The 12,446-nt window shown below is 61.4% G+C and overlaps 2 protein-coding genes across 20 annotated transcripts in view; one reads left to right on the top strand and one right to left on the bottom strand.

Moving 5' to 3' along the window:
- LOC125428543 (zinc finger protein 883-like) overlaps nt 1-12,446 on the bottom strand; it is a 454,328-nt gene that overhangs the window by 372,916 nt on the left and 68,966 nt on the right. The window lies entirely within an intron of this gene.
- Nucleotides 1-12,446, top strand: part of LOC125428537 (zinc finger protein 436-like) — a 774,209-nt gene that overhangs the window by 715,649 nt on the left and 46,114 nt on the right. For 16 of the 19 annotated variants that reach the window (XM_048488782.1, XM_048488785.1, XM_048488784.1 and 13 more), the window contains one exon: nt 3,951-4,418. In XM_048488782.1, the coding sequence (XP_048344739.1) occupies nt 3,951-4,418 (468 nt within the window). Of the gene's footprint in view, nt 1-3,891; nt 5,302-12,446 lie in introns of all 19 variants that reach the window. The other 3 variants (XM_048488800.1, XM_048488797.1, XM_048488796.1) reach the window with 3 other exon arrangements.

The following is a 12,446-nucleotide window of genomic DNA, read 5'->3' as shown; positions in this document are numbered from 1 at the left end:
CCTGCAGGGTAAAAAATATTACATTGTATAAAATCATAAGACATTCAGCAGTATTTACTGTAAAAACTTTTTATTAATACATTGATAAAATATGTTTAAACTTGGTTACTATTATCAGTTTCTATTATTTTTTTTATATATAAAATATACATTGAATTATAATCTTCAAATTTAATTTAATCATTCATTAATTTTCTCCTCTTTAACCTCCTTTCAATAAAATTTTCAGTATACTTAAACCAGAAAAATTAATCATTGAATAGGTCATTTCAACCATATTTATCTCCTTTCACTGTTCTTATTTTTTAAAATAATATGAATGATACATTTTCCTTGTATCTTAGAGTTCTTGGTTAGGTTTCTTCACAGAGTTCATTAATTTTTCCATTGTTGTGTATTCTCTTAGTTTATCTTCCCAATTCTCTTGGGTAGGACATTCTTCTGCCTTCCATTTTGGTGCAAATACAAATCTGGCGGCTGTTGTCAGGTATCAAAACAATTCTTCTGAAATTTTTGAATGTTCTTGGGCAACATGCCTAATAGCTCAGTCTTAGCATCCATAGCAAATTTAATTTGTGAAATATTTTACATTTCCTTTCCAAACTTCTTTCACTTTTTTGCATGACCACCACATTTCCAGCATTTTTCTTCATAATTCTTATTCATCCCTTCAATGTCCTTTGGGGTGACATACCACCAATAAAACATCTTAAAGTTTGATATGCTGTAAATGTTGTCTTTCATCCACAGAGGTTCCTATTGTTAAAAGGATATTTATTCCTCAAAGTTTTGCATCTATTTGACCATGCATGTTTTCGCTTCTTCTGCTCCTGTGTACGTAGAAGTTTGTATATTCATACTAATAGATGTGCTTTTTTTCTTCGTAATCACTTTTTCAAATTCTGTCAGTCTCTTATTACACCTTTTGATTTAATTTTCTTTCTAATCTTGAGTCTAGCTGAAGATATAACAACCATTACACTTTTTAACCCTTTTCTTGCCATGTCTCTCTGTGTTACATCAGTGCTTTTGATCACACTCTTGTCATAATATGATTCTGTACATGACATTACTAGAGATATTGGAGGACAAATTCTCTTTCATGTTGCTTCCCAGATTTTAAACAGTCCACCTCTAATAGCAGGGTTGCTAGTTTGAACTATATTTTTAATTCATTAATTTTTCTGTCCATATACAGTTATGTAATCCTACTTCCAAATCTGCATTTCTAATTTTACTACTTTCTGGTCTGGATTATCAATCCAGTCTGCAATCAACCAGGCCAGCTGCTTGGTAGTATAATTTAATATTAGGAATTGCCTACCGTCTCTTTTTCTCATATTGAAGAACTTAAAATCTAATTCTTGGCTTTTTGCCGTTCCAGATGAACTTATTCATCTGTTCCTGCCATTCCTTCAAATTTTTTCTTCTGAATAAATTAATAACATTTGAAATTTTAAAAATCATTTTTGGGAAGATATTCATTTTTATTATTGATATTCTTAAATTTTTAGCTTGGATCATCTTTGCATGTCTTCTTGCAACTTCGTCCATGCCACTTTATAGTTATTTTTGAATAAGGTGTCGTTTTGTCCACTGAGGTTCATTCCTAAATTTTAACTTAATTACTGTCGCATCACAGCCGGTGATCTTACTGATGTCGTCTACTTCTTGCTTCATTAAAAATTTAAAAATTGTTGTAGCTTTCTTCTTATTAATTTTATATCCCCAAAATGATCCAAATTTTTAAATGTGTTCCATTATATGTTGAACTGACAAGTATGGGTTTGTAATTGTCACTACCACATGAACAGCACAACTTTTCATTTTAAACTTTTCTCCATCTCCTCTCAATCCTTTAATCTTTGAATCTTGTCTGATCTTAAGTGGCTAATACTTCCAACACAAGAATAAATAAAATGGTGATAATGGACAACATCCTTGACATATTCCTTTTTCAATTTGAATTCCGTCTATTAAAAGTCAATTTATTAAAATTATTGCATGTTTCGTATTGATACTTTCAGTGAAGGAGGAGTGGGTTAAGAACAGCCAAACTGGAGGAGGCCAAAGGGAATATGCTGCCACAGGAGGTGGTTATGGCCACTAACCTGGATAGCTTTAAAAAGGGCTTAGACAGATTTATGGAGGAGAAGTCGATCTATGGCTACCAATCTTGATCCTCCTTGATCTCAGATTGCAAATGCCTTAGCAAAGACCAGGTGCTCAGGAGCAGCAGCAGCAGAAGGCCATTGCTTTCACATCCTGCAAGTGAGCTCCCAAAGGCACCTGGTGGGCCATTGCGAGTAGCAGAATGCTGGACTAGATGGACTCTGGTCTGATCCAGCAGGCTAGTTCTTATGTTCTTATGTTCTTAAAGGGCCTTTCCTACAGACATCACCTAGAAACCTGTGGGCCTTCTCTGCCCTGCCCACAACTGGCACCTCTCCCAAAAACCATGGTGGTCCCCTTGAACTGTGGGGTTCACTTGGTGAAGTCCTGGCTTCCCCTTCCCACAGTGGTTGAAAAACAGCTCTTCATGACTTTCATCACAAGTAGAAGGAATTCTCTGGGCAGTTGAAGGACTGCATGTTGTGGTAACTTCTTGCAGAAAGCCAGCATGGTGTAGTGGTTCAGAGCAGTGGACTCTCCTGGGGACAGTGGTTCAAGTCTCCACTCCTCCACTTGAAGCCTGCTGGCTGACCTTGGGCCAGTCACAGTTCTCTCTGAACTATCTTAGCCCCATCTACCTCACAAGGTGCCTTTTGTGGGGGGGAGAAAAATGTGATTTGCAAGCTGCAGTGAGACTCGTTCAGGTAGAGAAAAACAGGGTATACAAACCTTCTGTTTAATCATCAGTTGTCGATTCGAAAGATCATTATGACAATTCAACTGTGAATGGTAAGGGAAGAATTCTTTGCCTCATTTTCCCCTAAAAGTACATACAGGGAGTTTGGTATGGGATAGGTAGAATATTAAAAACTGCTGACCTAAGGGGCCTGGCTGAGGGTAAGTATGACCAGCATACCCCCCCTTTGTGTGTGTGTGTGTGTGTGTGTGTGTGGGAGATCTGATCAAAGAAATATACACTCATGAATTAGCAATGTCTTGATGGATTTCTTGGCATCTTGTGTAGTTGTCCTCTTCCTTCCTGCTGGAGCAGCAGTGGCATAGGAGGTTAACAGCTCGTGTATCTAATCTGGAGGAACCAGGTTTGATTCTCTGCTCTGCCACCTGAGCTGTGGAGGCTTATCTGGGGAATTCAGATTAGCCTGTACACTCCCACACACGCCAGCTGGGTGACCTTGGGCTAGTCACAGCTTCTTGGAGCTCGCTCAGCCCCACCTACCTCACAGGGTGTTTGTTGTGAGGTGAGAAGGGCAAGGAGATTGTAAGGCCCCTTGAGTCTCCTACAGGAGAGAAAGGGGGGATATAAATCCAAACTCGTCCTCGTCCTTCTTCTTCTTCTTCTTCTTCTTCTTCTTCTTCTTCTTCTTCTTCTTCTTCTTCTTCTTCTTCTTCTACTACTACTACTACTACTACTACTACTACTACTACTACTACTACTACTACTACTACTACTACTACTACTAGAAGGATATATAGAGGAGAAGGTTAGGGGAATCCAGAGTTTCTCTGTGCAAAAAACCAAGTATGAAGATTCCCATGGGAACTTTGGGAATGGAGATGAACCAAAGAGGCAAGTAGGAAGCCATGCAGATAAGATAAAGGATAAACCTCTTCTCTTCCAAAGCAAAAGTTTAAAGTGTCTCTTAATGTACTCTTCAGTAACAGAAGGAAAAAGCCACTGAAATGTTTTTTGTGTGGAACTTCATGGGAAGATCAGACCTCCTTGAGTGAATGCTAACAGGATCTCTCTTTTTATTTCAGCAGGAGACAAGCAGTGGAGTGAGAATGATGAGGAAGTGGTTCATCTATTGCCAGAGGAAGTCAAGAATGAAGATTTGAAAGGACATGTCAGGAATCAAGATGGATTGAAGAAAAAGAAAGAAAGTCAAGTGGTCAAGAAGAGGGGTAAACCCATTCCTGCCCAAGGGCAGGATTTCTGTGAAGTAATCCACATGGTAGAGGAAGCATATACGTGCTTGGAGTATGGAATGAACTCAGATCAAAACCAATATGAGATCCATTTGCAGGTGCACAGTGGAAAGGAGGTCCATCAATGCTTGGAGTATGGAAAGAACTGTCCTTACAGAGCAGAGATCCTTAGGCATCAAAGAACACTTACAGAAGAGAAACCTTACAGCTGCTTAGACTATGGCAGGCACTTCTCACAGAAATCAGACCTTGTTCAACACCAAAGAATTCATTCAGGAGATAAATCATTGGTCTGCTTAGATAGTGGAATGACCTTTTCTGAAGGAAGAAAGGGTAATGTACATATTCCAAAGCACAGTATAATGGAGGCTCACAAATGCTTTCGCTGTGGAAAGTATTTTAAATATAGATCACTACTCTTTATGCATCAAAGAACCCACACAGAGGAGAGACCTTTTGAATGCACAGAGTGCGGAAAGAGGTTCAGTCAGAGTAACCATCTTGCACAGCATATAATAAGACACACAGGGGAGAAAGCTTTTGAGTGTACAGAGTGTGGAAAGAGATTCAGTCGTAGTAGCAATCTTAAAATGCATCAAAGCACACATATGAGGGAGAAAATATTTGAATGCTCAGACTGCGATAAAAGATTCAGTTGTAGTAGCCATCTTCAACAGCATTTAAAAACCCACATGGGAGAGCAACTTTTTGAATGCTTAGAATGTGGAAAGATATTCAGTTGCATTGGCAGTCTTCAAAAGCATAAAAGAACCCACACTGGGGAGAAACGTTTTCAATGCTCCGAGTGTGGAAAGAGATTCAGTGAGAGTAGCCATCTTCAAAGGCATGAAAGAACCCATACAGGGGAGAAACCTTTCAAATGCTCAGTATGTAGAAAGAAATTCAGTCAAAGCTATCATCTTCAACTGCATCAAAGAACCCACACAGGTGAGAAACCTTTTCACTGCTTAAAGTGTGGAAAGAGGTTCAGTCGGAGTAACAATCTTCACCAGCATCTAAAAACCCACACAGGGGAAAAACCATTTGAATGCTCAGAATGTGGAAAGAGATTCAGTCGGAGTGGCTATCTTCATCAGCATCTGAAAACTCACACGGGGGAGAAACTTTTTGAATGCTTAGAATGTGGAAAGAGATTCAGTTGGAGTAGCAATCTTCACCAGCATCAAAGAACCCACACAGGCGAAAAACCTTTTGAATGCTCAGAGTGTGAAAAGAGATTCAGTCGGAGTTCCCATCTTCATATGCATCTAAAAACCCACATGGGGGGGAAAATCTTTTGAATGTTCAGATTGTTGAAAGATATTCAGTGAGACTGGAAATCTTCAAAGGCATCAAACAATATGTACATAAGTTAAACCTGTGGGATGCTTAGAGTGTGGGAAGAGATTCAGTAAGAGACACAGTTGTGAAACAGCAGTTGAGAATCAGTGGTAAGAAGAAACTTTTCAATGTTCAGTGTAAGGTCCCTGTCCCCTCCTCAGTTGTGAAACCTTAATTTGACCCCTAATCTTGGTGATCTTTTGAAGGGCACCCCCTTGAAAGCTGAAAATTCAGTGAGGGAATTTTTGGGATACAATCAGGGGCGTAACGAGGCAACCCTGGGCAAACTGTAGCCCTGGGCAAAACCTGAGTTGGATGCCCCCCCCCCCCCATGGGTGGCCACTCCACCACGACCAAATTTTTTTTTGCACCAGGACATTGGTGCCTGCAGGGGGTGCATTTTTAGACATATCAGCACCAAATGTTCAGCATATCATCAGGAGACTGTCCTTATGCTACTCCCCAAGTTTGGTGAGGTTTGGTTCAAGGATCCAAAGTTATGGACTTCCAAAGGGGGTGCCCCATCCCCCATTGTTTCCAATGGGAGCTAATAGGAGATGGGGGCTACAGTTTTGAGGGTCCATAACTTTGGCCCCCCTGAACCAAACTGCACCAAATTTGGGGGGTGCCATCATCTCCAGATGATACCCTGACATTTTGGTGCCGATACATCCAAAAATGCACCCCCTGCAGGAACATCCCAGAAATTTGCCCAAGAATCTTTGTTCTGCATTAAGTTTTCTGCATTGCTATCAATGGGGGTTACAGGCTGTGGGGGGGGGCACATTTCTGAAGGCACAGTCTCAAAACTTTCAGGGACTCATCAGGAGACTGCCCTAATGATACCCCCCATGTTTGGTGCAGTTTGGTTCAGGGGGGCCAAAGTTATGGACCCTCAAAACTGTAGCCCCCATCTCCTATTAGCTCCCATTGGAAACAATGGGGGATAGGGGCACCCCCTTTGGGAGTCCATAACATTGGACTCCCTGAACCAAACCTCACCAAACTTGGGGGGTAGCATAAGGACAGTCTCCTGATGATACGCTGAAATTATGGTGCCGCTAGCCTAAAAACTGCGCCCCCTGCAGGCCGAAAATGGAAAACCACTAAAATACCCCAAAACGAACCCAGCATTTTGATGCCCCCCACAAGGTGATGCCCTGGGCAGCTGCCCACCTTGCCCAATGGGCATTATGCCAGTGGATACAATTGAAAGAGTGCTTCTGCTTGCCCTGCCATTACCACATTTCATCATGGAGACAGATATTACAAGGGTTTTTACATGCCCTGCCCCCAACTCAAAGGTAGGTACATAGTTATATCTCTAGTTCAAAGAACTGGTTTGTCCCACCTTCAACCCTTTGGGTATAATAATTGAGTGCCATCAAATCTCAATCAACTCATGACAACTTCAGGACTATGGAGTTTCCAAGGTAAGAAAGAAACAGAGGTGATTTGCCATAGCCATCATCTGCGTAGCAAGACTGGACTTCGTTGGTGGTTTCTCATCCAAATACTAACCATGCCTGACCCTTCTTAGTTTCCACACTGTGATGAGATTGAGAGGCTCTGGGTGATCCAGTGAGAGCAGGGAATGGAAGAAGCCTCAGCATTTGTTTCCAGAATAGTCTGGATGAGCCATCAACAGGCCTTTTGGGGAAGAGAGAAAGATAGTTGTAGTACAAGCAGGAAGATATGTAGGGCACAAAGCCAGGAGTGCCAAATGAAATCATCTTCAGTACATAATAAATGTATTGACCCTTGCATGAGAACCACCTTATTTCACTTTGGGAATTGCAGAAGCGCTCGCCGAAACATGAAGGTTGGTGCAATATTGGTGGGTGTCCATTACAGGAGCTGGGAGGCTGGGTGATGGGCGGGAGGCTCATGTTACCGAAAGAGGTAATCCCCTTCTAGTATCACAGATATGGCCAGGAATATAGGGGTACAGTTGCTGATCTGGACCAGAAAGATCATGGAGGATATTTTTGCTGACCAAAACCAGAACTGGCCTAGTTCCATAGTTCCACAGCTGAACATGCTAACAAGTCCAGGAGGGAGAACATCTGAGAATACCAAGCATGACCAAACTTCACAGGAGTTAAGGTACAGTTCAAAGATCTGTTGTATTTATTGACAGCCAAGAGATAGTGGAAAGTAGGAGAAATTTGTAATGACTGTTTTAAAATAGATTTGGTTATTGTAAAAAGAATGAAAAACTATTTTTATATATTTTTTCCCCCCGCCCCCCCACCACCCCCCCCGCCCACCCCCCCCCCCCCCCACCCCCCCCCCCCCCCCCCCCCCCCCCCCCCCCCCCCCCCCCCCCCCCACCCCCCCCCCCCCCCACCCCACCCCCAGCGCCCCACCCCCCCCCCCCCCCACCCCCCCCCCCCCCCACCCCCCCCCCCCCCCACCCCCCCCCCCCCCCACCCCCCCCCCCCCCCACCCCCCCCCCCCCCCACCCCCCCCCCCCCCCACCCCCCCCCCCCCCCACCCCCCCCCCCCCCCACCCCCCCCCCCCCCCACCCCCCCCCCCCCCCACCCCCCCCCCCCCCCACCCCCCCCCCCCCCCACCCCCCCCCCCCCCCACCCCCCCCCCCCCCCACCCCCCCCCCCCCCCACCCCCCCCCCCCCCCACCCCCCCCCCCCCCCACCCCCCCCCCCCCCCACCCCCCCCCCCCCCCACCCCCCCCCCCCCCCACCCCCCCCCCCCCCCACCCCCCCCCCCCCCCACCCCCCCCCCCCCCCACCCCCCCCCCCCCCCACCCCCCCCCCCCCCCACCCCCCCCCCCCCCCACCCCCCCCCCCCCCCACCCCCCCCCCCCCCCACCCCCCCCCCCCCCCACCCCCCCCCCCCCCCACCCCCCCCCCCCCCCACCCCCCCCCCCCCCCACCCCCCCCCCCCCCCACCCCCCCCCCCCCCCACCCCCCCCCCCCCCCACCCCCCCCCCCCCCCACCCCCCCCCCCCCCCACCCCCCCCCCCCCCCACCCCCCCCCCCCCCCACCCCCCCCCCCCCCCACCCCCCCCCCCCCCCACCCCCCCCCCCCCCCACCCCCCCCCCCCCCCACCCCCCCCCCCCCCCACCCCCCCCCCCCCCCACCCCCCCCCCCCCCCACCCCCCCCCCCCCCCACCCCCCCCCCCCCCCACCCCCCCCCCCCCCCACCCCCCCCCCCCCCCACCCCCCCCCCCCCCCACCCCCCCCCCCCCCCACCCCCCCCCCCCCCCACCCCCCCCCCCCCCCACCCCCCCCCCCCCCCACCCCCCCCCCCCCCCACCCCCCCCCCCCCCCACCCCCCCCCCCCCCCACCCCCCCCCCCCCCCACCCCCCCCCCCCCCCACCCCCCCCCCCCCCCACCCCCCCCCCCCCCCACCCCCCCCCCCCCCCACCCCCCCCCCCCCCCACCCCCCCCCCCCCCCACCCCCCCCCCCCCCCACCCCCCCCCCCCCCCACCCCCCCCCCCCCCCACCCCCCCCCCCCCCCACCCCCCCCCCCCCCCACCCCCCCCCCCCCCCACCCCCCCCCCCCCCCACCCCCCCCCCCCCCCACCCCCCCCCCCCCCCACCCCCCCCCCCCCCCACCCCCCCCCCCCCCCACCCCCCCCCCCCCCCACCCCCCCCCCCCCCCACCCCCCCCCCCCCCCACCCCCCCCCCCCCCCACCCCCCCCCCCCCCCACCCCCCCCCCCCCCCACCCCCCCCCCCCCCCACCCCCCCCCCCCCCCACCCCCCCCCCCCCCCACCCCCCCCCCCCCCCACCCCCCCCCCCCCCCACCCCCCCCCCCCCCCACCCCCCCCCCCCCCCACCCCCCCCCCCCCCCACCCCCCCCCCCCCCCACCCCCCCCCCCCCCCACCCCCCCCCCCCCCCACCCCCCCCCCCCCCCACCCCCCCCCCCCCCCACCCCCCCCCCCCCCCACCCCCCCCCCCCCCCACCCCCCCCCCCCCCCACCCCCCCCCCCCCCCACCCCCCCCCCCCCCCACCCCCCCCCCCCCCCACCCCCCCCCCCCCCCACCCCCCCCCCCCCCCACCCCCCCCCCCCCCCACCCCCCCCCCCCCCCACCCCCCCCCCCCCCCACCCCCCCCCCCCCCCACCCCCCCCCCCCCCCACCCCCCCCCCCCCCCACCCCCCCCCCCCCCCACCCCCCCCCCCCCCCACCCCCCCCCCCCCCCACCCCCCCCCCCCCCCACCCCCCCCCCCCCCCACCCCCCCCCCCCCCCACCCCCCCCCCCCCCCACCCCCCCCCCCCCCCACCCCCCCCCCCCCCCACCCCCCCCCCCCCCCACCCCCCCCCCCCCCCACCCCCCCCCCCCCCCACCCCCCCCCCCCCCCACCCCCCCCCCCCCCCACCCCCCCCCCCCCCCACCCCCCCCCCCCCCCACCCCCCCCCCCCCCCACCCCCCCCCCCCCCCACCCCCCCCCCCCCCCACCCCCCCCCCCCCCCACCCCCCCCCCCCCCCACCCCCCCCCCCCCCCACCCCCCCCCCCCCCCACCCCCCCCCCCCCCCACCCCCCCCCCCCCCCACCCCCCCCCCCCCCCACCCCCCCCCCCCCCCACCCCCCCCCCCCCCCACCCCCCCCCCCCCCCACCCCCCCCCCCCCCCACCCCCCCCCCCCCCCACCCCCCCCCCCCCCCACCCCCCCCCCCCCCCACCCCCCCCCCCCCCCACCCCCCCCCCCCCCCACCCCCCCCCCCCCCCACCCCCCCCCCCCCCCACCCCCCCCCCCCCCCACCCCCCCCCCCCCCCACCCCCCCCCCCCCCCACCCCCCCCCCCCCCCACCCCCCCCCCCCCCCACCCCCCCCCCCCCCCACCCCCCCCCCCCCCCACCCCCCCCCCCCCCCACCCCCCCCCCCCCCCACCCCCCCCCCCCCCCACCCCCCCCCCCCCCCACCCCCCCCCCCCCCCACCCCCCCCCCCCCCCACCCCCCCCCCCCCCCACCCCCCCCCCCCCCCACCCCCCCCCCCCCCCACCCCCCCCCCCCCCCACCCCCCCCCCCCCCCACCCCCCCCCCCCCCCACCCCCCCCCCCCCCCACCCCCCCCCCCCCCCACCCCCCCCCCCCCCCACCCCCCCCCCCCCCCACCCCCCCCCCCCCCCACCCCCCCCCCCCCCCACCCCCCCCCCCCCCCACCCCCCCCCCCCCCCACCCCCCCCCCCCCCCACCCCCCCCCCCCCCCACCCCCCCCCCCCCCCACCCCCCCCCCCCCCCACCCCCCCCCCCCCCCACCCCCCCCCCCCCCCACCCCCCCCCCCCCCCACCCCCCCCCCCCCCCACCCCCCCCCCCCCCCACCCCCCCCCCCCCCCACCCCCCCCCCCCCCCACCCCCCCCCCCCCCCACCCCCCCCCCCCCCCACCCCCCCCCCCCCCCACCCCCCCCCCCCCCCACCCCCCCCCCCCCCCACCCCCCCCCCCCCCCACCCCCCCCCCCCCCCACCCCCCCCCCCCCCCACCCCCCCCCCCCCCCACCCCCCCCCCCCCCCACCCCCCCCCCCCCCCACCCCCCCCCCCCCCCACCCCCCCCCCCCCCCACCCCCCCCCCCCCCCACCCCCCCCCCCCCCCACCCCCCCCCCCCCCCACCCCCCCCCCCCCCCACCCCCCCCCCCCCCCACCCCCCCCCCCCCCCACCCCCCCCCCCCCCCACCCCCCCCCCCCCCCACCCCCCCCCCCCCCCACCCCCCCCCCCCCCCACCCCCCCCCCCCCCCACCCCCCCCCCCCCCCACCCCCCCCCCCCCCCACCCCCCCCCCCCCCCACCCCCCCCCCCCCCCACCCCCCCCCCCCCCCACCCCCCCCCCCCCCCACCCCCCCCCCCCCCCACCCCCCCCCCCCCCCACCCCCCCCCCCCCCCACCCCCCCCCCCCCCCACCCCCCCCCCCCCCCACCCCCCCCCCCCCCCACCCCCCCCCCCCCCCACCCCCCCCCCCCCCCACCCCCCCCCCCCCCCACCCCCCCCCCCCCCCACCCCCCCCCCCCCCCACCCCCCCCCCCCCCCACCCCCCCCCCCCCCCACCCCCCCCCCCCCCCACCCCCCCCCCCCCCCACCCCCCCCCCCCCCCACCCCCCCCCCCCCCCACCCCCCCCCCCCCCCACCCCCCCCCCCCCCCACCCCCCCCCCCCCCCACCCCCCCCCCCCCCCACCCCCCCCCCCCCCCACCCCCCCCCCCCCCCACCCCCCCCCCCCCCCACCCCCCCCCCCCCCCACCCCCCCCCCCCCCCACCCCCCCCCCCCCCCACCCCCCCCCCCCCCCACCCCCCCCCCCCCCCACCCCCCCCCCCCCCCACCCCCCCCCCCCCCCACCCCCCCCCCCCCCCACCCCCCCCCCCCCCCACCCCCCCCCCCCCCCACCCCCCCCCCCCCCCACCCCCCCCCCCCCCCACCCCCCCCCCCCCCCACCCCCCCCCCCCCCCACCCCCCCCCCCCCCCACCCCCCCCCCCCCCCACCCCCCCCCCCCCCCACCCCCCCCCCCCCCCACCCCCCCCCCCCCCCACCCCCCCCCCCCCCCACCCCCCCCCCCCCCCACCCCCCCCCCCCCCCACCCCCCCCCCCCCCCACCCCCCCCCCCCCCCACCCCCCCCCCCCCCCACCCCCCCCCCCCCCCACCCCCCCCCCCCCCCACCCCCCCCCCCCCCCACCCCCCCCCCCCCCCACCCCCCCCCCCCCCCACCCCCCCCCCCCCCCACCCCCCCCCCCCCCCACCCCCCCCCCCCCCCACCCCCCCCCCCCCCCACCCCCCCCCCCCCCCACCCCCCCCCCCCCCCACCCCCCCCCCCCCCCACCCCCCCCCCCCCCCACCCCCCCCCCCCCCCACCCCCCCCCCCCCCCACCCCCCCCCCCCCCCACCCCCCCCCCCCCCCACCCCCCCCCCCCCCCACCCCCCCCCCCCCCCACCCCCCCCCCCCCCCACCCCCCCCCCCCCCCACCCCCCCCCCCCCCCACCCCCCCCCCCCCCCACCCCCCCCCCCCCCCACCCCCCCCCCCCCCCACCCCCCCCCCCCCCCACCCCCCCCCCCCCCCACCCCCCCCCCCCCCCACCCCCC

Source organism: Sphaerodactylus townsendi, linkage group LG03 (genome assembly GCF_021028975.2).
Source record: "Sphaerodactylus townsendi isolate TG3544 linkage group LG03, MPM_Stown_v2.3, whole genome shotgun sequence".
Classification (NCBI taxonomy): Eukaryota; Metazoa; Chordata; class Lepidosauria; order Squamata; family Sphaerodactylidae; genus Sphaerodactylus; species Sphaerodactylus townsendi.
The sequence above is the reverse complement of the archived record's forward strand: the minus strand, read 5'-3'. Positions and strand labels throughout refer to the sequence as shown.